At 37.7% G+C, this 21,742-nt stretch overlaps 1 protein-coding gene across 2 annotated transcripts; it reads left to right on the top strand.

The window, feature by feature from the left end:
- The first annotated feature begins 197 nt into the window (after nt 1-197).
- Nucleotides 198-21,476, top strand: tm9sf3 (transmembrane 9 superfamily member 3). Of its 2 annotated transcripts, none has more exons than XM_083538378.1 (15): nt 198-582; nt 8,723-8,918; nt 11,874-11,996; nt 12,293-12,453; nt 12,608-12,685; nt 15,312-15,443; nt 15,923-16,089; nt 16,177-16,271; nt 16,472-16,602; nt 17,432-17,571; nt 17,713-17,781; nt 17,875-18,021; nt 19,340-19,423; nt 19,593-19,669; nt 19,763-21,476. In XM_083538378.1, exons 1-15 carry the CDS (start codon nt 487-489, stop codon nt 19,828-19,830), a joined length of 1,764 nt encoding a protein of 587 aa, XP_083394504.1. In that variant the 5' UTR covers nt 198-486; the 3' UTR covers nt 19,831-21,476. The 2 variants fall into 2 exon arrangements, 1 of the variants encoding a protein (XP_083394504.1); XR_014533056.1 differs by having other exon boundaries at nt 363-582; nt 17,875-18,533; nt 18,737-19,423.
- The last annotated feature ends 266 nt before the right edge of the window (nt 21,477-21,742 follow it).

The following is a 21,742-nucleotide window of genomic DNA, read 5'->3' as shown; positions in this document are numbered from 1 at the left end:
TATGTGTGTGTGTGTGTGTGTGTGTGTGTGTGTGTGTGTGTGTGTGTGAGGAGAGATGAGTTACGTTACATGCATACGTTTGTATTTGTTTGATGAGGAAATAAGCCTTACTGGATAAAAGCCACAAGCAAACTAAATTTAGTTTATTAATGTGTAGTTCCTTCTTCCGTTCTGGCATTTTGTGTGTGTGTGTGTGTGTGTGTGAGTGCTCTCAGATGACGTGGCTGAAGGTGGCGGAACGCCGCTGTGGCCGTGTTTCTCAGTTCATCGCACTTTCAGCGCCGCGCCACACCATTGGCTAAAAGTCTCCATGTGAGAGTTTTCAGCCAATCAAAGGCGAGTGCGGTGATTCCTCAAAAAAAACACTTGACGACATATCCGCACAGAGCATCCTGAGACGACCACTGTCATAGAACCAGGAAGAAGGAAGGTGGGATAGCTTCAAAGGGCTAATATCCCGAAACGATCGGTAAACTTTCCTTGAAAATGATGAAGTCGTCCAGGTGGAAGTGTGCAGCGCTCCTCTTATTGCCTGTTATAAGTTTATTTTTGCCCGCTCGGGCGGATGAACATGAGCACACGGTAAGAAAAATGATTTCGGCCTGAGAAGCCTTATGCGGTGTGCCTTTAGTTCCGACAGGGTGAATGATCAACGTATCGGATTGGGCTTTCACAAAGGAACACGAATTAATCCGCTGTGCAGAATGTGTATAGGACGGAAAAGCAACCGAAAGCTCCAAATGTCACGTTAATGTAATTCAGTTAGGTTATATAGTACTTCATTCTTTTCCTGATGCTAATGCTAAATCCAATGGCGAGCTAATTAGCTTGCTAGCGCAGCCGTAGCTACGTGGTCTAGAGGGCCGAGTCCCAAATAAATATTTTTTATTTATTTTTTTATATTAGGATGTATCAGCCTTTCTATACAGTATTGTTAGTACACTTCTATAGACATTAACTGTGTTTTTGGGATCATCACCAGGTTGATTGGTGTATGCTGGATAAATAGCTGTCAGTTGTATATCCGTGTGAACAAAAGGCACATTATGTGCATTTGAATGAGTAGTGTGTAGTTTCTGAGTAGAATCACTGAAGTGGACTAATCATATTGGGCTAGTTTAAGATTAGCATGCTGGTTAATGCATCCGGCTATATACAGCCGTATCCGGTTGCTGCAGACCTGTCATACAGGACATCAGTTCATGTACAACTGTCTCAATATCTCTTTATTGGGTGAACAGGCAGACAGTCAACTGTAGTTATTGACTATCAAACCTTGATAGAGTCCAGCCAGAGCTGTTAGAAGCTATTAAAGGGGATTTACACACAGTAGAAACAAAGAGGAAAAGTCTGTCCGTTTCCAATAAACCATTTTGAGATATTTTTTTGACTTGTATCTTCATTTCTTGATGTTGAGTGTCTTCTCGTGGCGAACGTTCCCATCATGAGGTCCCTTCTCCCCGCTGAACACTGGGCATTCAAACTATACAATTGCTTCTATTAAACCTTTAATTAAATTTCAAAGTGAATGTCATTAGGATATAAAATGCACAACATTTTTTTACATGCAAATCTGAGTGTACTGTAACCCATCAGTTAGAAGTTTATGGTTACACCCTGACAACTTAATGTGTCTTTGCTGCTGCTGCTGCTTCGTATTCGTCAGTATTTTCTTGCAGAATCAAGATAGGAGTAACTTAATTTGCTTATCACGTTTGCATCAGAATCAACTTTATTTTGTTTGGGTAAAGTTTAGCTTTAGACAGTTAGATTGTTCAGCTCAAATTGATCACCTACATATCATTGTGACTAAACTGAGTTTCATTTCAATACTTAACCATAACTAGTAATAGTCCGTGGCTGTAAATAAGATCCACAGTTGAAAGCCGATCAAGTTTTGATGCTTCAAGCTACCACGTTTAAATATAGTTAAAAAAGAATACACACATCACCGGTGTTAGAAGGAACGTGTTCTTTAAACACCGATTGTCGTTCTCTACACGTTTGAGTGAAATTGGATTCTGAGTGGATCTGAAGGATGGAGATCCAGTTCATTACAGAGCATCATTCGCACACTCTTTTACATCTATGGGTGATTTAGCATCAGCAGTTCACTTATTTGAATGTTTATGGAAGATGTTGAAAGAAAAGAACCCGCCAGAAACCACCAGGGACAATGTGTGAAACTACACTGAGAGAGTCGTACAGAAACCAGAGCTTCAGTTGCAGAATCCAGTAGTGTTTACGGATGCCTTGTTTAATAAAAAAACTTCTCTTTCTTTGACTTTAGAGCCCAGATGTGTTTCTGAGTGTGTAAATGTTATAATTCTCTCTCAGGGCTGAAGTGTGCTATGACTTACAGGGGAAAAAAACCTGAAATTATTTGTTTCTGCTCTCTAGTGTTGTCTAGAGGCTAATTGTTTGAAAACACTATGCCCACAAGTGTCCTTATTCTGGATATCTAAAGGTATAGGATGGTTAGTCGAACGCAACCAGTTATCATTGAGTTCTGTAGTGTTTCATTGACCTTGTATTTATCTAGAAGATTAGAGTTGACTTCCTGGTATTGGGTGTGTTATGAGGTGCTGAGGTGCTTAAATAAGTGACCTGGTTGAAGGTGGAATATCCAGAGATGTCCTGCAAGCTGTTTCCTATCTATAGGATGTATGTTATTATTTCGTCTCTCTTTTAATCATGTTTTGACACTTGTCATCTGTGGGTATGAGTTGTCCATCAATTTTCATAGTTTGGATGTCCATGAATAGCCTTTGGTGATGTAAAATGTCATGTCCATGGATAAACCTAGTGAAAGACTTCAACTTTACCTAGTTATAATGTGGGAGGTGGTAGATTATTGGTTTAGCATTGGACTTTGGATCTGAAGATCGTTAGTTCAAATCCTAGCCACACCAAGCTGCCATTCCTGGGCCCCTGAGCAAGGCCCTTAACCCCATAGTTGCTCAGTTGTATGAATGAGATTAATTGTAAGTCGCTCTGGAGAAGAGCATCTGCCAAATGCCATAAATGTATAATGTCTTTTGCTAGATTGACCAGTATATAATGTGCAAAATAAAAAAAAGTTTTTCATTTTCATTAATAATGTTTTAGAAGTTTTTTTTTGACACATTATTGCCACAGCGAACTGAGCATGTGTTAGCAAGCACCATGTTAAGATTTTGATTCCAGGCATTTGTCAGACATCCTAGAGCTTCTTACAATTATCTCATTTATACACGGCACAGTTGAGGGTTACAGACTTTGTTCAAAGGCCCAGCAGTGGCAGCTTGGTGGTGCTTGGATTCTAATTCACGACCTTCCGTTTAGAAGTTCAACGTATTAACCACTGAGTTGCCACGTTCCTGTTAGTTTAGAAATGCAACTTTATAAAATGTCACATTTATATGTGTGATGAAATAAAATGACTCTGTCAGCAGCTTTCTCACTGTAGCGCCTCAACTTCAGTGATTCAGTTCCATACAACCTGCTGCTATAAGTTTGCTCGATGATTGGAGTTTCTATTAAACTTTAGCATTGTGAGACAGCTGGGCACAGACAGCTGGTTCTTTGCTGTGGTTAGATCATTTATCGCACAGTTAGAAAGCGGTCCATATGCTATAGTTCAGACAACTGTTTATAATCATGCACTGTAAATGTAATTAAGCACTGTTTTTTTTTTGACAGTTCATGTTTTGTTAGAAGTGATTCATTTTGGCATTGCATGTGTTGTTACCTGGGAATAGTGGATAAATGTTTAAAAAAAAAAAGAATTAGGAGGTGCAAATTGTTCAACAATTACACCTTTTAACTGTAGTACACTTTAACTGTATTGTAGAATTGTAAATTTAAGAGAAATTGTTTAATTGCACAATCGTGTCAGCCATATGAGGATGGGTTTGGTGCCTCTTAAGTTTTCTTTATATCCTCATTATTATTATTATTATTATTATTATTATTATTTTTCTCATCAATTTTAAATTAATTTCCAAAATTTGTGACATTTCTTTCGAACTGCTTTGTGACCATGCCTATTGGTAGCAGTGCTATTCATGTAAATGTGAGCATGACCTGACAGAAGGGTTGAGGTTGTTTGTGGCTTTACAATAAATAGTAAGAATATTAACTGTATTATTAAAGTGGCTTGTACTCCTGTTGGACATCTAATGCACATCAAAGTGTACCAAAAGCTTTTTGTTGAAGTAGACAACATTTTTGATGTGACAACATAATTGATGTTCACCGCTGAGATGAAAAAAAAAAATAGCTGCAAAATGCTATCCGGGCCCGTGAGCACAACAGTAGTTAATTTGTTAGTTTCTTAGTGAAAGGAAGCCTGCAGGTTGTGGTTGAGTGCAGCATGGGTATATTTCAGGATGATTGGATTAAGGATGAATGATGCTAATATTAACTTTTCGGAAGGACTGGAGAAAAATCATCATACTTTCTACACTGATGTGTATATACTGTGATCTATGAAACTACATTGCAATCTTTGAAACAATTAAATGTCTCAGGCTGCATGGGTTAGGGTTAAGCTTAGATAAAAATGTAACAGGTAAACAATAACTGGAATCCTTTAAAAATATACGATACATATGCAGGACATACACCTAACCCAGGCCTGACTAAATAATGTTCAGGAAGCTGTACAGGCTTTAATAACATGCAAAATTTTTGCAATCGAGTAACTTTGTAGACCTTTAGTAGTCACGGTATGTGCAGGATATGTTTATGTACAATCTAATCTAAATAACGTCTCAATTTTCATGGCAAAATGCAAAATTGATGGCCCAGAATTTAGTCTGCTTTGTTTTTTCTTCAATTTTAAATTGTAATACGAAGCATGAACGATGTGTGAATCTCTGATCCAATCCATCACATCCTCTCTTCATTTAGTAAATATGTGCAGGCAGTCAGACTTGTACTAATCCCTTAAAATTCTCTCTGCCATTATCCATAATACAGGTCAAGCTGTTGGGTCAGGTTAGGTCAATATTGGTTGTGGGCTACCAACAATACTTGATACGTGCCTTTTTTTTTTTTTTTTTTTTTTTTTTTTTTTTTTTTTTTAAATAAATGTTTACCTTATAGTCATTTTTTTTTTTTTTTTAATGATTCCCTTCGCTGTGATGCTGTGGTACAGTAGACCAGGTTTGGCTGCTTTTTTAATTTTTTTAAAACATTGTTCTTTCACTTTGTGTAGTCTACATACGATCTGTATTTTGCATGATGATTTGGAATTATGTAAAAATGCTGTGTAGGGTTAAAGTACTTCTTTTCCGTGGGATTTAAATAATTCACGGTAGAATGTGTTGAAAAATATTTTCATCGAGGCATGTTCTTGATTTTTGTGCTATATCATGTATATTACTTATAAAATATATGCACTCAGTTCTGCAGTTTAGTCTCTGTGGTTAAACTAGTTGAAAGAAAAATGAAACCTTATAAGTTCACCTGTATTAAGGTGATAATTTTTTATAGATATAGAAATGTATGTGTATACATTTATTCTTTCCTCTGTTTAAAAAATTTTTGGACAGTTGTGTTTTGTCCAGATTCATCTTATTTTGTGTATGATTTAAGGGTGGTGCTGCAACAAAAGAATTAAAAACTTATAATGCTTCTTCTTCTTTCGGCTGCTCCCATTAGGGGTCGCCACAGCGGATAATCCGTCTCCATACTCCCCTGTCCTCTACATCTGTCTCTTTGAACCTAACTACCTGCATGTCTTCCCTCACCACATCCATAAACCTCCTCCTTGGCCTTCCTCTTTTCCTCCTTCCTGGTGGCTCCATCCTCAGCATTCTCCTACCAATATACCCCATGTCCCTCCTCTGCACATGTCCAAACCATCTCACCTCAACAATCTCACCTTCCTCAAATGCTAACAAAAGAAAATCAAAGAGGCAAACCTCTTAATACATAAACACTTCCAGTTTTAATTATAATTCCTATCTTCCCTGCTTAACCAATCAGATTGGTGGCATCTCTCTTAACTGGTCATTTGCTGAGTTTTCTAAAATGCATAGTTTTTTGTTGTAGATCTTGACAAGCAGCAATCCTTGTCATTATATATCCTACACTACACTACCAGTGTGACCGGTTTGAATTTTGTGACAAAACCTGAAAGGCCGTAACCTGTCTTTCACTATTGTTCTTTTATTCTTTCTAGTCACAATGCAGCGTTGCTTAAAGGGTGTATATAAAGTTAGCTTCTTTTTCTGTCTATCTGTGGCAAAGTTTCTGCTTTCAAAACAATAATGTGAGTTGTCCTAAATTGTGTAGTCTTGGCTACCAGTTTCTTTTCTTTCTTTTTTTTTTTGCAGAAGGCAATTGAAATTTTAGTCATTTTATTAAAACTAAACTCCTTTCTAACAGGGTTTTTGCCAAGAGCATGCACATGTCATTAAAGATTAGGCTGCATTTTGACTTCAGTAAAATGATCAGGAAATCTAACCCCAGGCAATGTACAGTATCTCGTGTTAATGGTCGTAAAAATTCCTTTCTTTCCAGAGGGAATAGTGGGGAGTTTTTGCACTTTTCCTGCAGTGTAAATACACACCAGGAAACACTCACTCTTTTCTATTGTCTTCTGCTCAAACCAAAAAGGAAACCAAGCATTGTTCAATTTTAGATGATCTGTCACTTTTTCTGAGAAGTGACAGTTCTGGAAGTATTTAGGATAAGTCTTTGGTTCCTAGTAGAGGAAAAGCCTACATATACAATACACAGCTGAAGGTATGTGGACACACATCGGGTGTTTTATCCTGTTTCTAATCTGTGCGCTAGTTCAAGCACATAGCCAGGCAATCTCCATGGACAAACATTGGCAGTAGAATGGGTTATTCTAAAGAACTGAGTAACATTTATTGTGGCACTGTCCTAAGATGCCACCTTACCGCAACTCAGTTTAAACCTCTGGCCTCCTGGATCTGTGCCATTTAAAGTTATTATTTCTGAGATATGAAAGCATCTAGGAATATGAACAGGTCAGCAACACATGAAAACTCAGATACACTTGAAATTCATCTATCCTTTTTTGCATCACCCACTATTGCATTTCTCACTGCCTCTGGAAGCAACATCAGTACAAAAACTATGCAACAGGAGCACCATGAAATGGGTTTCCATTGCCAAGCAGCTGCACACAACCAAAACCAAGTATGAGCTGCAAAGGTGTGCACACTGAGCACATAGAGCAGTGGAAATGTGTTCTCTGAAGTGATAAGTAATTCTCTATCTGGCAGTCTGATGGATAAATTTGGGTCTGGTGTACATCAGAAGAATGCTACCTATCATAGTTAAATTGGTGGACTGTTGTATTGGACTCTTTTTCCTCTCACCCTTTTCATCCATGTTTTAGACCTCATATTAATGCTCATAGTTATCCAATGGGATTTGCAACAAGCTCATATATAGGTGTGAAAGTTTGAGTGTCCACATATGTTTGGTTATATAGTGAATGCAATTAGCATGTGACCTATTTAAGAAAGAAACATAGAGCAGTAAGGTTTTTAAGTGGGGTGTGTAGAACTTGTTAAACAACCATTTAAACATTTCATATGTGCAAATCTTTCACAGTAATTATAGATTGTCTTACAGCAAACTTAAGACCCTTCCTGTAAATCTGGCCTGGTCTGAAAGTACTGTAGTACAATCCTCTGACCTGTCTGTTTTAGCACGAGGCTATTTTGATAGACACTAAAAATCATGTCTGTAAGTCTCCCTGGATAAGAGTGTTTTCTGTTAAATGTCGTCTTCTTCTTCTTTCGACTTCTCCCATTAGGGGTCGCCACAGCAGATCATCTGTCTCCATACCCCCTTATCCTCTACATCTGCCTCTTTCAAACCATAAACCTGCATGTCTTCCATCACCACATCCATAAACCTGTTCCTTGGTCTTCCTTCTTCCTGGTGGCTCCATCCTCAGCATTTTCCTACTGATATACCCAATGTCCCTCCTCTGCACATATCCAAACCATCTCAATTTTGCCTCCCGCTACAGCTCTAAAATTCAATTCCATTGTTCTTGACAGTGGGATGGTAAGTAATAAGTAAAGCCATGGAAATGTAATAGAAATTTGCTGCAAAGTCTTATCTGGGCAAGAGAATTAAAGTCAGTGATTGACAAGTCATTCAGCCGTTGTAGGTGTGGCGGTCTGACGCACTTGTGTTTGACATTCTTCCTGAGCTGTTTGTCAAAGGGGTGTTACTGGTTATTGCATTTGGGAGAATAAAATACTCAAGGTCTTGAAAGCAGTCCGACAGTGCTTTCTCCAGAAATTTTTCACAATGTGTGTGTGTGTGTGTGTGTGTGTGTGTGTGTGTGTGTGTGTGTGTGTGTGTGTGTGTGTGTGTGTGTGTGTGTGTGTGTGTGTGTGTGTGTGTATACTTGTCTGAGAGAGAGAGTTTGACTTTGGTGGTTTGGCTTAACCGATTTTAGAAGCAGATTTATGCTACCTTTTAACCCTCTAATGTAAAGTGCTCTGACAAATAGAAAGAGGGCCAAGAGGATTTGTTAAAAATTGCTTAAATAGAATAATATAATGACTAAATGTAGTTTTAATGTGATTTGTGCTTATGATACATTATTACTAATAGTGTGATTGTGTGAATGTTGTTACCACGTTAAGGGACATTACACTCATGTCAGTGTGAATGCAGCAAATGAACTTAGGTTAGGAAACTAATTACTTTGCTGTTCTTTTTTTTTTCCTTCTTTTAGTACAATGACAAAGAGGAGGTAGTTCTATGGATGAACACAGTGGGGCCGTATCACAACAGGCAGGAGACATATAAATACTTCTCCTTGCCTTTCTGTGTGGGTTCAAAGAAGACCATTAGCCACTACCATGAGACGCTGGGAGAAGCTCTGCAGGGAGTTGAACTGGAGTTCAGCGGACTTGACATCAAGTTCAAAGGTAACTGAAGACTTCTTGTGTAAATGCATCCGCCATGTTTACTTTTACAAAAGCAGGTGGCAACTTAGTTTAATCTGTAGTCATGATGCACTATAGTGCATCTGTAAAGTATTCATAGCGCTTAAATTTTTCCAGATTTTATGTTATGAAAGTAGTATTATTTTATTTTTTTTATCTGCAAATTTACTAAAAAATAAATAAAAAACAAATCAAATGTACACAAGTTTTTACAGCCTTTGCCATGACATTAATTGAGCTCAGGTGCATCCTGTTTCCACTGATCATCATTGAGATGTTTTTACAACTTGATTGGATTCCACCTGTGGTAAATCCAGTCCAGAATGGAATTGTCTGTAGACCTCCAAAACAGGATTGTATCATGGCACAGATCTGGGGAAGGGTACAAAAAAAATTCTGCAGCATTGAAGGTCCCAATTAGCACAGTGGCCTCCATCATGAAACCACAAGGACTCTTTCTAGAGCGGATCGACTGGCTTTAGTCAGGGAGGTGGCCACAAACCCGATGGTCATTCTAAAAGAGCTCTAGCATTTCTCTGTGGGGAGAGGAGCACTTTCCAGAAGAAAAAAAACATCTCTGCAGCACTCCACTAATCAGGCCTGTATGGTGAGTAGAGTGACCAGACAGAAGCCACTCCTCAGTAAAAAGGCACATGACAGCCTGCCTGGAGTTTGCCAAAAGGCACCTGAATGATTCTCAGACCATGAGAAACAAAGGTTGAACTCTCTGGCCTGAATGCCAAGCGTCATGTCTGGAGGAAACCAGGCACTGTTCATCACATGGCCATTGCAATCCCTACAGTGAACAGTGGTGGTGGCAGCATCATGCTGTGGGGACAGTTCATCTTCCAACATGACAATAACAGCCAAGATAACAAAGGAGTAGCTATGGGACATCTCTTTGAATATCCTTGAGTGGCCCAGACTTGAACCCGATTGAACATCTCGGGAGAGATCTGAAAATGGCTGTGCACTGACGCTCTCCATCCAACCAAAATAAATGAGAGGTGGAGATTTTCTGAGAGGGAGGTTGAAAGGTTTTGCAAAGAAGAATGGAAGAAAATAAGTGTGCGAAGCTTGTAGTATCATACAGTGGGGGAAATAAATATTTGATCCCCACTGATTTTGTTTACTCCCTTACAAAGTAATAAACAATCTGGAATTTTTATGGAAGGTTTAGGAAAGTAGTCCTAATATCAACATATGTGAATTAAAGACATGTCACAGTTTGTAGATCTGCACAAGGCTGGAATGGGCTACAATACCATCAGATTGTTGCCTTGGCCATATGTTTTATCATATGCTAATCTGACCACATCACATTCTCTCAAGCCTTCTCTGAATCATTCAGCTGTTCATTGGCAAACTTCAGATGGGCCTGTTAATGTGCATTCTTAAGCAGAGAGATCTTGGTGTGGTACCAATTATTTTTCTTGGTGACTGTGATCCCAGCTCCCTTGAGATCATTAACAAGCTCCTCCCATTTAAATCTGGGCTAATCCCTCACCTTTCTCAGAATCATGAGGTGAGCTTTTGCATGGCACTCCAGAGCTTAGCGATTGACTTATCTTGTATTTCTTGCATTTTCGAATTATCATGTGAACAGTGGTCTACTCACCAAACTTCTTGCTGATGGCCTTGTAGCACACTCCAGCCCTGACGTCTCTTGACAGCTCTTTGGTCTTTCCCATGGTGGTAGAGAGGTTTGAATGGAAGAATTTGATTATTTTGCCTAGTCTTTTATACACATAAATTGATATTAGGAGCACTTTCCTAAAGGGACAGGACTAATGTGTGTGTGGGAGTCAGAATTATTGCTAGTTGGTATGGGATCAAATACCAATTAATTCATATATATATATATATATATATATATATATTTTTTTTTCTCTGTTAAAATAGACCTACTATAAAAATTCTCGACTGTTCATTTCTGTGTAATTTTACAAAATCAGCAGGGGATCAAACAATTATTTCCCCTGCTGTACTCAAAAAGACTTGAGGCTATAATTGGTGCCAAAGGTGCTTCAACAAAGTATTGAGCAAAGGCTGTGAATACTTATGTACATGTGATTTATTTTTAATTATTTCGTTTTTAATAAATTTGCAAGGATTTCAAACACACTTCTTCACCTTTATGGGGTATTGTATGTCGAATTTTAAGGAATATAATGAATTGAATCCATTTTAGAAAAAGGCTGTAACATAAAAAGTTTGAAAAGTGAAGCGCTGTGAATACTTTTCGGATGCACTGTATATTTGGTTTAAATCCCAATGATATAAAATATAAAAGACCTCAAGTTCAAGAGCACAAAACTGACCTTGCATAATGTCATTTAGCATAAACAGAAAAAATGTTACCCTGACTATAAATAAATTCAATCTATCAGCCAAAGCAATTCAAACCAGTCATGGGCATATTTGAGCTCATCTATGTGGATGAAGGTCTCTACCTTGGAAAGCCAGCATCTTCAAGAAATATTTATAACAAAGGGACAAGCAAACCCAGTATTAGTGTAAAAAAAAGATTGAACAACCTTTGATATTTATTCTCATCGTCATGTGACCAAATTTGGATCCGCCAACAAGGCAGAAGGAAAAAAAACCAAACACGGCTAAGTTGAAACTTATAATTATTTTTGCACTTCTTACTGTGCCACAAGAAGTGTTTTTTATATTTATTTATTATTATTATTATTTTTTTTTTATATGGACTAAACTTCAAATGTGGGCTGAGATATATTTATTTTAGGTCAAAGGGAATAAGCTAATTTTTAAAGTTCTACTATTCAGAATTTTTCAGTGTAATGGCTGTTCAATGGAGTTTAATGGAAAAAAAAAGCTTCAATTAATCAATTAAGTGAAATGAATACATTTGTGTTGCTTTTGTTCATGTTAAAAAAAAAAAAAAACTCATGAGGTTTTCTCATTTTCCAGATGAAGTGATGCAGACGACATACTGTGAAATCGATCTGGACAAAGCTAAAAGAGATGCCTTTGTCTACGCAATCAAAAACCACTACTGGTACCAAATGTACATTGACGACCTGCCAATCTGGGGTGAGTAGTCCAGGAATTCTGTGCCTTGTGAAAATGCTTGGGATGCATGCCACTAAATTCTGAAAGCTTTGTTAGACCTCACTACTTTTTTTTGAGTTAAAAGTCAATGATTTAATTATTTCTAATATTTCTTTTTCTAATCTTATTTTACTGTAATTCCATAAAACATTTTTGCATATATGGACATGTACAGTTAATTTGACACTATTTTAATGTTTCAATAATTTAGTAACTGTATAAGCCTCGAAAATACGTTACTTCCTGAGAGTAAAATCACTTTGCTGATTGCAACTCAGGGATTGTTGGTGAGGCGGACGAGAACGGGGAAGACCATTATCTCTGGACTTATAAAAAGCTTGAAATCGGCTTCAATGGTAACAGAATCGTGGATGTAAACTTGACCAGCGAGGGCAAAGTCAAGCTTGTGCCGAACACAAGAATTGCTATGTCTTACTCGGTGTGTACTTTTACACCACTCCTCACAATGCTCTCAATACTGCATCTTTAGCACTGTTACAATTTTTAGACTGTACATGACCTGTAATTTATATAGTCATGTCAGTCATTGTCCCAATGTTGATACTTATTGTGTCCTTTATTCGTAACTGTAGGTGAAGTGGAAAAAGTCTGATGTGAAATTTGAAGACCGTTTTGACAAATACCTGGATCCATCCTTCTTTCAACACAGGGTAAGCTGTTTATTCTGTGCAAATAAATATAATTCACTGAAAGTTTAATTCCTAAAAAGATTTATTTTTTAGTTGTGTGATTATTTATATATATATATATTATATATATATATATATATATATATATATATATATATATATATATATATATATATATATATATATATATATATATATACACATACATATATATATATACAGTGAGGAAAATTAGTATTTAAACACCCTGCTATTTTGCAAGTTCTCCCACTTAGAAATCATGGAGGGGTCTGAAATTGTCATCGTAGATGCATGTCCACTGTGAGAGACATAATCTAAAAAAAAAAATCCAGATATCACAATATATGATTTTTAAACAATTTATTTTTATGATACAGCTGCAAATAAGTATTTGAACACCTGTCTATCAGCTAGAATTCTGACCCTCAAAGACCTGTTAGTCTGCCTTTAAAATGTCCACCTCCATTACATTTATTATCCTTAATTAGATGCACCTGTTTGAGGTCGTTAGCTGCATAAAGACACCTGTCCACCCCATACAATCAGTACGAATCCAACTACTAACATGGCCAAGACCAAAGAGCTGTCCAAAGACACTAGAGACAAAATTGTAAACCTCCACAAGGCTGGAAAGGGCTACGGGGAAATTGCCAAACAGCTTGGTGAAAAAAAGTCCACTGTTGGAGCAATCATTAGAAAATGGAAGAAGCTGAACATGACTGTCAATCTTTCTTGGACCGGGGCCCCATGCAAGATCTCACCTCGTGGGGTCTCAATGATCCTAAGGAAGGTGAGAAATCAGCCCAGAACTACACGGGAGGAGCTGGTCAATGACCTGACAAGAGCTGGGACCACCGTTTCCAAGGTTACTGTTGGTAATACACTAAGACGTCATGGTTTGAAATCATGCATGGCACGGAAGGTTTCCCTGCTTAAACAAGCACATGGCCAGGCACGTCTTAAGTTTGCCAATGACCATTTGGATGATCCAGAGGAGTCATGGGAGAAAGTCATGTGGTCAGATGAGACCAAAATAGAACTTTTGGGTCATAATTCCACTAAACGTGTTTGAAGGAAGAAGAATGATGAGTACCATCCCAAGAACACCATCTCTACTGTGAAGCATGGGGGTGGTAGCATCATGCCTTGGGGGTGTTTTTCTGCACATGGGACAGGGCGACTGCACTGTATTAAGGAGAGGATGACCCGGGCCATGTATTGCGAGATTTTGGGGAGCAACCTCCTTCCCTCAGTTAGAGCATTGAAGATGGGTCGAGGCTGGGTCTTCCAACATGACAATGACCTGAAGCACACAGCCAGGATAACCAAGGAGTGGCTCTGTAAGAAGCATATCAAGGTTCTGGCGTGGCCTAGCCAGTCTCCAGACCTAAACCCAATAGAGAATCTTTGGAGGGAGCTCCAAAGCCTCCAAGCCTCCAAGCCTCAGCGACAGGCCAGAAACCTGACTGATCTAGAGAAGATCTGTGTGGAGGAGTGGGCCAAAATCCCTCCTGCAGTGTGTGCAAACCTGGTAAAAAACTACAGGAAACGTTTGACCTCTGTAATTGCAAACAAAGGCTACTGTACCAAATATTAACATTGACTTTCTCAGGTGTTCAAATACTTATTTGCAGCTGTATCATACAAATAAATAGTTAGAAAATCATACATTGTGATTTCTGGATTTTTTTTTTTAGATTATGTCTCTCACAGGGGACATGCACCTACGATGACAATTTTAGACCCCTCCATGATTTCTAAATGGGAGAACTTGCAAAATATCAGGGTGTTCAAATACTTATTTTCCTCACTGTATATATATATATATATATATATATATATATATATATATATATATATATATATATATATATATATATATATATATATATATATATAACGTCGGTTATCTCGGTGCAGCCGCAGAAGAACTCGCGGAAGTGGCGGAAAAATCAAACCTTACAGATGTTACAGGTGTTGTATTGTATACTGGTGAATCTCTGCTGTTAGTTAGTGCTAGTGTTCGTAGTGTTAGTAGGAGCGCGGCGCGGCTTTGGGCAAAAGAGCAGCCGTTGAGAGAGTGCCGGTGGGAAGACACGTACCGGGAAACGCATGAGCGATAACAACGACCGCCGTGAACCAACATATACCAACAATAACGGACCGTGAGAGTGTGGAAGTTTAAATAGGAGCTGGTGATGATGCTAAACGAGCACCATATGTGTGCGATTAAAGCCGGGAGCTTCAGAGAAAGCGGCCGAGAAAGCACCTGACACGCTGAAGGGGGCGTGGCAGGTGGATTCCTGACAGATAAACATGTACTGTGATGTACATGTAATGTATTTTTATAGCATGCCTTCTTCAAACAAATCGCGGCAACACTGTTGTGTAAAAAAAAACCTTCAAAAACACGTGCATGCACATTCTCATTTATTAATGCACATCATGTACATAAAGAAATTTCAAGCACGTTAATATATTGCCGCCATTTTGATTTTCGTTTATCTCGATCATCGGTTACCTCGATGCTTTTTGGCGACCCCCTAGGACATCGACATAACCGGGTTCCACTGTATATGTATATATGTATGTATATATTTTATTCATTCACTTTCTATTTTTACAGATTCACTGGTTCTCTATATTTAACTCGTTCATGATGGTGATCTTCCTGGTGGGTTTGGTGTCTATGATCTTAATGAGGACACTGAGGAAAGACTATGCCAGATACAGCAAAGAGGAGGAAATGGATGATATGGTGAGTGCAAATAAACTACACTTATTATACTCCTTATCTAATGGGAGAAAAAGGTTTGATGGATGAAATCATTAATGTGATAGATTATTAAGGAGGTTAAACATTATTTTACATAGCAGCATTATTTTTTTGGTGTGACTTCAAAGCTTATGATTTGAGGACCGTAATGCTACCACATGTGCTACCACATCCAAATACAGCATATACAATTGTGTGCCACCAACTTGTGGAAAAGCACATGCGGCTGGAAAAGACTATAATTGAATTATTTATTAATATGAGAAAATGGCATGTTTTGAGCAGGCTGAAGTTGTACAATGTGTATAGGCTTAACATTAATTCATTCTCATTCTCATTTTCATTCTCATTCTCATTCTCATTCTCATTCTCATTCTCATTCTCTCTCTCTCTCTCTCTCTCTCTCTCTCTCTCTCTCTCTCTCTCTCTCTCTCTCTCTCTGTGTGTGTGTATGCATGCAGGACCGAGATCTTGGGGATGAGTACGGCTGGAAGCAAGTCCATGGAGATGTGTTCAGACCCTCTAGTCACCCTCTGATCTTCTCTTCACTGATTGGCTCTGGTTGCCAGATCTTCTCTGTGTCCCTCATTGTTATCATTGTGGCCATGCTTGAAGATTTGTACACAGAGTAAGTCTTAAAAATGTTTTTATTTCTTGTTTATTTATTTAAAAAGGCAAAATGTTTCTAATGAGTTTTTTTTTTTTTTTCTTGTAGGAGAGGGTCGATGCTGAGCACGGCCATATTTGTGTACGCAGCCACTTCCCCAGTAAATGGTTACTTTGGGGGAAGCCTGTATGCAAAACAAGGGGGTAAGAATATCTTGTATATATTTGGAAGTTAATACATTTTCCTTTCATTTTGTTACCATGTTATTCGTTACATAGGCATGGAAAGCATATCGTATTCAGTGTCACACGCAAAATCACTGCCTGTTTCATAATTTGAAGACTAAAGCCATTTTAAAACTCATAATTGCTCAGCCGTGTGCCTGTTTGGTGTGTTTAAGCAGGAAGGAGATGGATAAAGCAAATGTTTATCGGAGCATTCCTGATCCCAGCTATGGTTTGTGGAACAGCTTTCTTTATCAACTTCATTGCTATCTACTACCATGCCTCCAGAGCCATTCCGTTTGGCACCATGGTGAGTGATTAATCAGCTCTGTGCATGTTTTTACCAACAGTTCAATACGTTTTTAACAGAAATTACATTTTACCCAGTCAGGTGCTCGATGTGTAAACTATGGTAAACGACGCATTCACAAAGCAGAATTATCTTTCAACTTGCGACGGAGATATTGATTGACGTCTGCCACTATTAGATGTGTTTCAGTACTTAATGGTCTTGGAAGAATTAAGGAGAGAGGAAGCTTCCAGAGCTTGTCTTCTTTCATTTATATTCATATATTATATAACTTATTAACTATGTAATAAAAAAAAAGGTCAAATATGAAATAAATGGTGAGTAAATACAGAAGAAATTGGATCAAAGTGTCTTAAAATGTGGTTTGATTCTCTAAAACATGTCAGCATTAGAAGTCTGTTTATGATGAGTCCTAAATGGGATTGAATATCAACATGTAAGAATGCAGGCTAGTGTGAATTCAGTTTATCAGTCATTGTTTGTATGATGGTTACTAAAGTGTTTTAAGGTTACTTATTGATTTATTTTGCGTTAAGCTCGCTTAAAGATAAATGTTAAATTGTTGAACATTTACAAACAGATGCTTTCTTTTATCTGCCCACAACAATTGAGTGCCCTAAAGGCATCATATAGTAAACTTTCTAAGTAAATGATTTTTTTTTCCGGTTGTATTTTTCTTGTATACGCCGCATCATTTACAATTCGTTATGCCGGTTTTGAACCGGGTGCCTTTTGAAACTTGTGAAATAAGTGGTCTGGATATACATATGTAGAGTATGGAGTAGAAAAATCTGAATATGCGTTCTCTGTGTTTGATTTCTTTTATCAGGTTGCAGTGTGCTGCATCTGCTTCTTTGTTATCCTGCCTCTTAACCTGGTAGGGACGATCCTGGGTCGGAATCTTTCAGGGCAGCCCAATTTTCCCTGCAGGGTCAACGCCGTACCCAGGCCCATCCCTGAGAAAAAATGGTACGCCCTAGAAGTACCCTACTTTTCTTATTAAACATCAGTATTGTGTGAGGATAGAATGTAACTTATTAATTATAGGCTGTACTTAAGTAAATCTTTAGTATTGATTGATTGATTTTTTTCTTTTGCTTTGCTTATCAGGTTCATGGAACCTGCAGTCATTGTGTGCCTGGGGGGCATCCTGCCATTTGGTTCTATATTCATTGAGATGTAAGTAATGCCTCCAAGCTCCATTTTTTCTTAGTACAATTTGGATGCACAATTCCAGTAATTTCACTTGATTTACCTGCTTTCTCTTTTTAGGTATTTTATTTTCACGTCATTCTGGGCGTATAAGATTTATTACGTGTACGGATTCATGATGCTCGTGCTGGTGATCTTGTGCATTGTGACCGTGTGCGTGACCATCGTTTGCACCTACTTCCTCCTTAATGCTGAAGACTACAGATGGTGAGGGGGATTATTTACTATATTTGAGATGATGTTTCAATATGATAGATTTGTTAGTTTGAATGAGAACCCTTAGTAGAGGTGACATTTTTATTTTAGCTTCAGTATGGGATATTTTTGTCCCCTTGCTAGGGAATTATGGAGAATACCTGGAAACTGTTTAACAACTTTTTTTTTTGTTAAAAATTCACTAGTTTTTTTTTTATTGGTGTAGGCACGATGTTTTACAGGTGGTTGTTTGGAAATTTTCCTATTTTTTTTTTTATCCAGTGTAGTACCCTGCCAATTCAAATTTAATTGCCAGCTTAACGTTATCATGCAACAGCTACCTGTCAGGGAAGCTAACATCTTGTGTACCTAAAAACCATGAAGATGAAGTTTTTATCAGTGAACAGTTAATGACTTCAGAAATAGAATTCAGGCAAAAAAATTTATTTTCAGGTTAAACAATTGCATTTTTGGGTCATATAGGACTTAGAAGCAAAGATCTTTATAATTGCACTTCGTGTGATGTGGATGGGTTTAATTTTTGAGGCTGGCAATGCTCAAGACAGTGCCCCTCTGCACAAAGTATGCTTCATGAACATATAGTTTAAATGTGTTGGAGTAAAGTTTTTGAGTGGCCTGCTGTAGATCTGTAACCTCAACCCAATTAAACACATTTGGGATTAATTAGAACACTGACTCCACCTTAGGCCTCTTCACCCTACATCAGTTCCTGACTTTACTAAAGTCCTTGTGGCTGAATGAGCACAAATATCCACAAACATATTTTACAATCTAGTAAAACATCTTCCTAGAGATTGGAGGTTATTATAATAGCGCAAACAAACTTTTGTCCATGTAATGTAGATAGAACGATTGAGCAGGTTTTTATTCTTTTTTTCTTTGTAACATTGCCACCTTTTAGGGATGCCCGGTATACCGGTACTGGAAAAATACCGATATATATTATGTTTTAAATGGAGCGATATCATAATTTTGCTGAATTCGGTATTTCATATGCTGCTGTTTCAAAATGTACCTGTAGATGGCAGTACTTCCTAAATTGCTGCGAAACCTTTAAACGTGACAAAGATAAGATGTGAATATATTTTCATTGTATTACTTCAGTTACTTAGTTCGGAGGCTGGATCTTTGTCACTTATGGTATCGATATCTAAGTATTACATTCTGGTATCATACAGAAGCCAAAATTATGGTATCAAGCCATCCCTAGCACCTTTGCACCATTTACAGTTCAGTAAACAAATACAAATTCTATTTGTCCTGAAGTAGAACATTCAAAATCTGACTGTATTTTTCCATTCTTTTACAGGCAGTGGACAAGCTTTCTTTCTGCTGCTTCCACTGCAGTTTATGTTTACATGTATTCCTTTTACTACTATTTCTTCAAAACGAAGTAAGTTTAACTTCATTTCACTTCAGCTCAATGGTTGCTAGCTCCTAAAAACTGAAATTTGATAAAAAAAAAAATAAATGAATAAATAAACATTGTGATGTGGTGATAATCATACTTTCACCATAAACAGCCATTTAATTGATGAACGTTGTCTTTCTTTCCTCTGCAGGATGTATGGTTTGTTTCAAACATCGTTCTATTTCGGCTACATGGCTGTGTTCAGTACCGCTCTGGGTATAATGTGTGGTGTGTATTACTATCCAATTGTTTAGACGATTTTTCATCTTTTAGCTGTTTTATTTTTTCTATTTATTTGAATTATGTCCTTTGTTCTTTCAGGGGCTGTCGGTTACATGGGAACAAGTGCCTTTGTGAGAAAGATCTACACAAACGTGAAGATTGACTAGCGACTCTCCGGTGCAATCGGCTGACGTTTCCCAGCGAACACGAGTCTTTGTTCCTTTTTTTTTTTTTGGTTGCAAGAAGAGATTGTGATCTTATCTTGTATAAATCTAGTTTTCCATTTTCTCAACAAATTCAAGGTTGCAAGATTGTGTACACACACAGGTATATAATGGAAGATTAAATAAACACGTTTTATTTTTATTTTTTATTTTTAATTAACTGTTTCATTTCTTTTCTCTGGAGCAAACGCGTAGACTTTTTTTAATTTGCCGTGTGACAAGAAAATTTGGGTTCTCCTCCAATAATTCTATCCCATCCAGCATGAGTGAAAATAGACCTTTATCGATGGAGTAGTCTAGCTCTCTTCAGTGAAGAGGCCGAAGTGTATGGAGAGCCTTTGTTCTGTTGTAGGAGAATGTTGGAGGGTTGCGATTGTGTCCATGCTCCTACTGTTAGTTTTGTATTGTCGAGTTGAGCAATGTTGTTGTATTGTTTTAAACGTTTTGTTTGCAGTCAACCAGGGCATAGTTTAACTTTTTCAATCGATTGAGGAGGGGAAAAAAATGTTGGTTACTAGCTTTTCTGCCACCAGACTTAACAAACCACCATTTTTCACTTTACACTGCATAGTTCCAGTTCTTATACAGGATAGAAATGAGGCATAATTGCCAAGATCTTGATTCACATCTTGAATTCGCATACAGTCCGGTCATATGTGACAAGTGCGGATGTTTTTAAATTAGGTTATTTCAGAGTGGGTTTTTTTGTTTCCAGGTTAGTCTTACTTTTTAATGTTGGGATTTAAATGAAGTCTGAGTGTGAAGATAAATGGATGGGGGTAAACCTGTATATAACCTTAATAATGTAACTGTAGAAGTAGTTTTTAAAATGTATTTTGGTTGTACAGGTTTTTTTTTTTTTTTTTTTTTTTTTTTTTGTCTTTTTCCACCTTTTTATTTTGTGAGCTTGGAGTGGGTGGCACTGTTACATCTTGCCTGTTGGTGCATGACTCTTCATCTTGCTGCATAAACCAATTCTGTTTGTTATCTGCTTTTTTTGCCTTTTTTTTCCCTTTGCTCTGTGATTCCTAACACATCCTCGGTTTTGTAGAACTGTACAAAGAAAGAAAGAAAAAAAGAAAGAAAGAAAAAACACCACCTGGAGTGCTTCACTGACTTTTTAGCTGCTTGTAGAGGAAATAATAACCCATCATAAACATTTTTTATATTTATGATTTAAAGCTTTAAGCAGCTCTCCATGTGCTGACCAGCCACCTCCCTCATGCTAATTTCCCCATCCATTACCAGAAGCAGCATTGTGAATGTCTGACACATGCGGAGTTTCTGCAAGCATACTGTAAAGGGTGACGTTCTTGTACTTTTTTTAAAAATTTTTTTCCTAACTACAGGAAGTGCCCCAGGAGCACTCCGGCATAGCTCGTGTTTTTTCGTTCTGCTGTATACAGTATGTAACTAAAGATGTCTGAGATGTGGCAAAGCCTTTTTTTTTTCTAATCCCCCTCTGACGCCGGATACTTACTGGCCCCTCATGTCATGAACCTTGTGATGTCTAAAAAAGACATTTTAAACATGCTATACTTGTTGTAAAAAGGAGAAAAAAAATAAACGATGTTTATGTACAGAGGTTATATAGGCATGGTTTGAATTCTGAACGTGAAGTCTTGCTTCTAGCCCTCAAGTTAAGGAACCAAATTTTAAAAAATGGCATACATCCTCTGCTCTACTTTCGAATAATTCACAAACACTGTCCACTTGCATTCAGTTATCCATTCAGTTAATCACTGCATATATTCCAGCTAATGCATGTCAAGACTTTTGGCTAATGCTCAAAACAAACATCAGAATTTTGGGCCAAATGTGATCTAGGCAAGCTCTTTGACACGGGCTTGGTTGC

This window comes from Silurus aristotelis (assembly GCF_946808225.1).
Source record: "Silurus aristotelis genome assembly, chromosome: 4".
NCBI lineage: Eukaryota > Metazoa > Chordata > Actinopteri > Siluriformes > Siluridae > Silurus > Silurus aristotelis.
The sequence above is the reverse complement of the archived record's forward strand: the minus strand, read 5'-3'. Positions and strand labels throughout refer to the sequence as shown.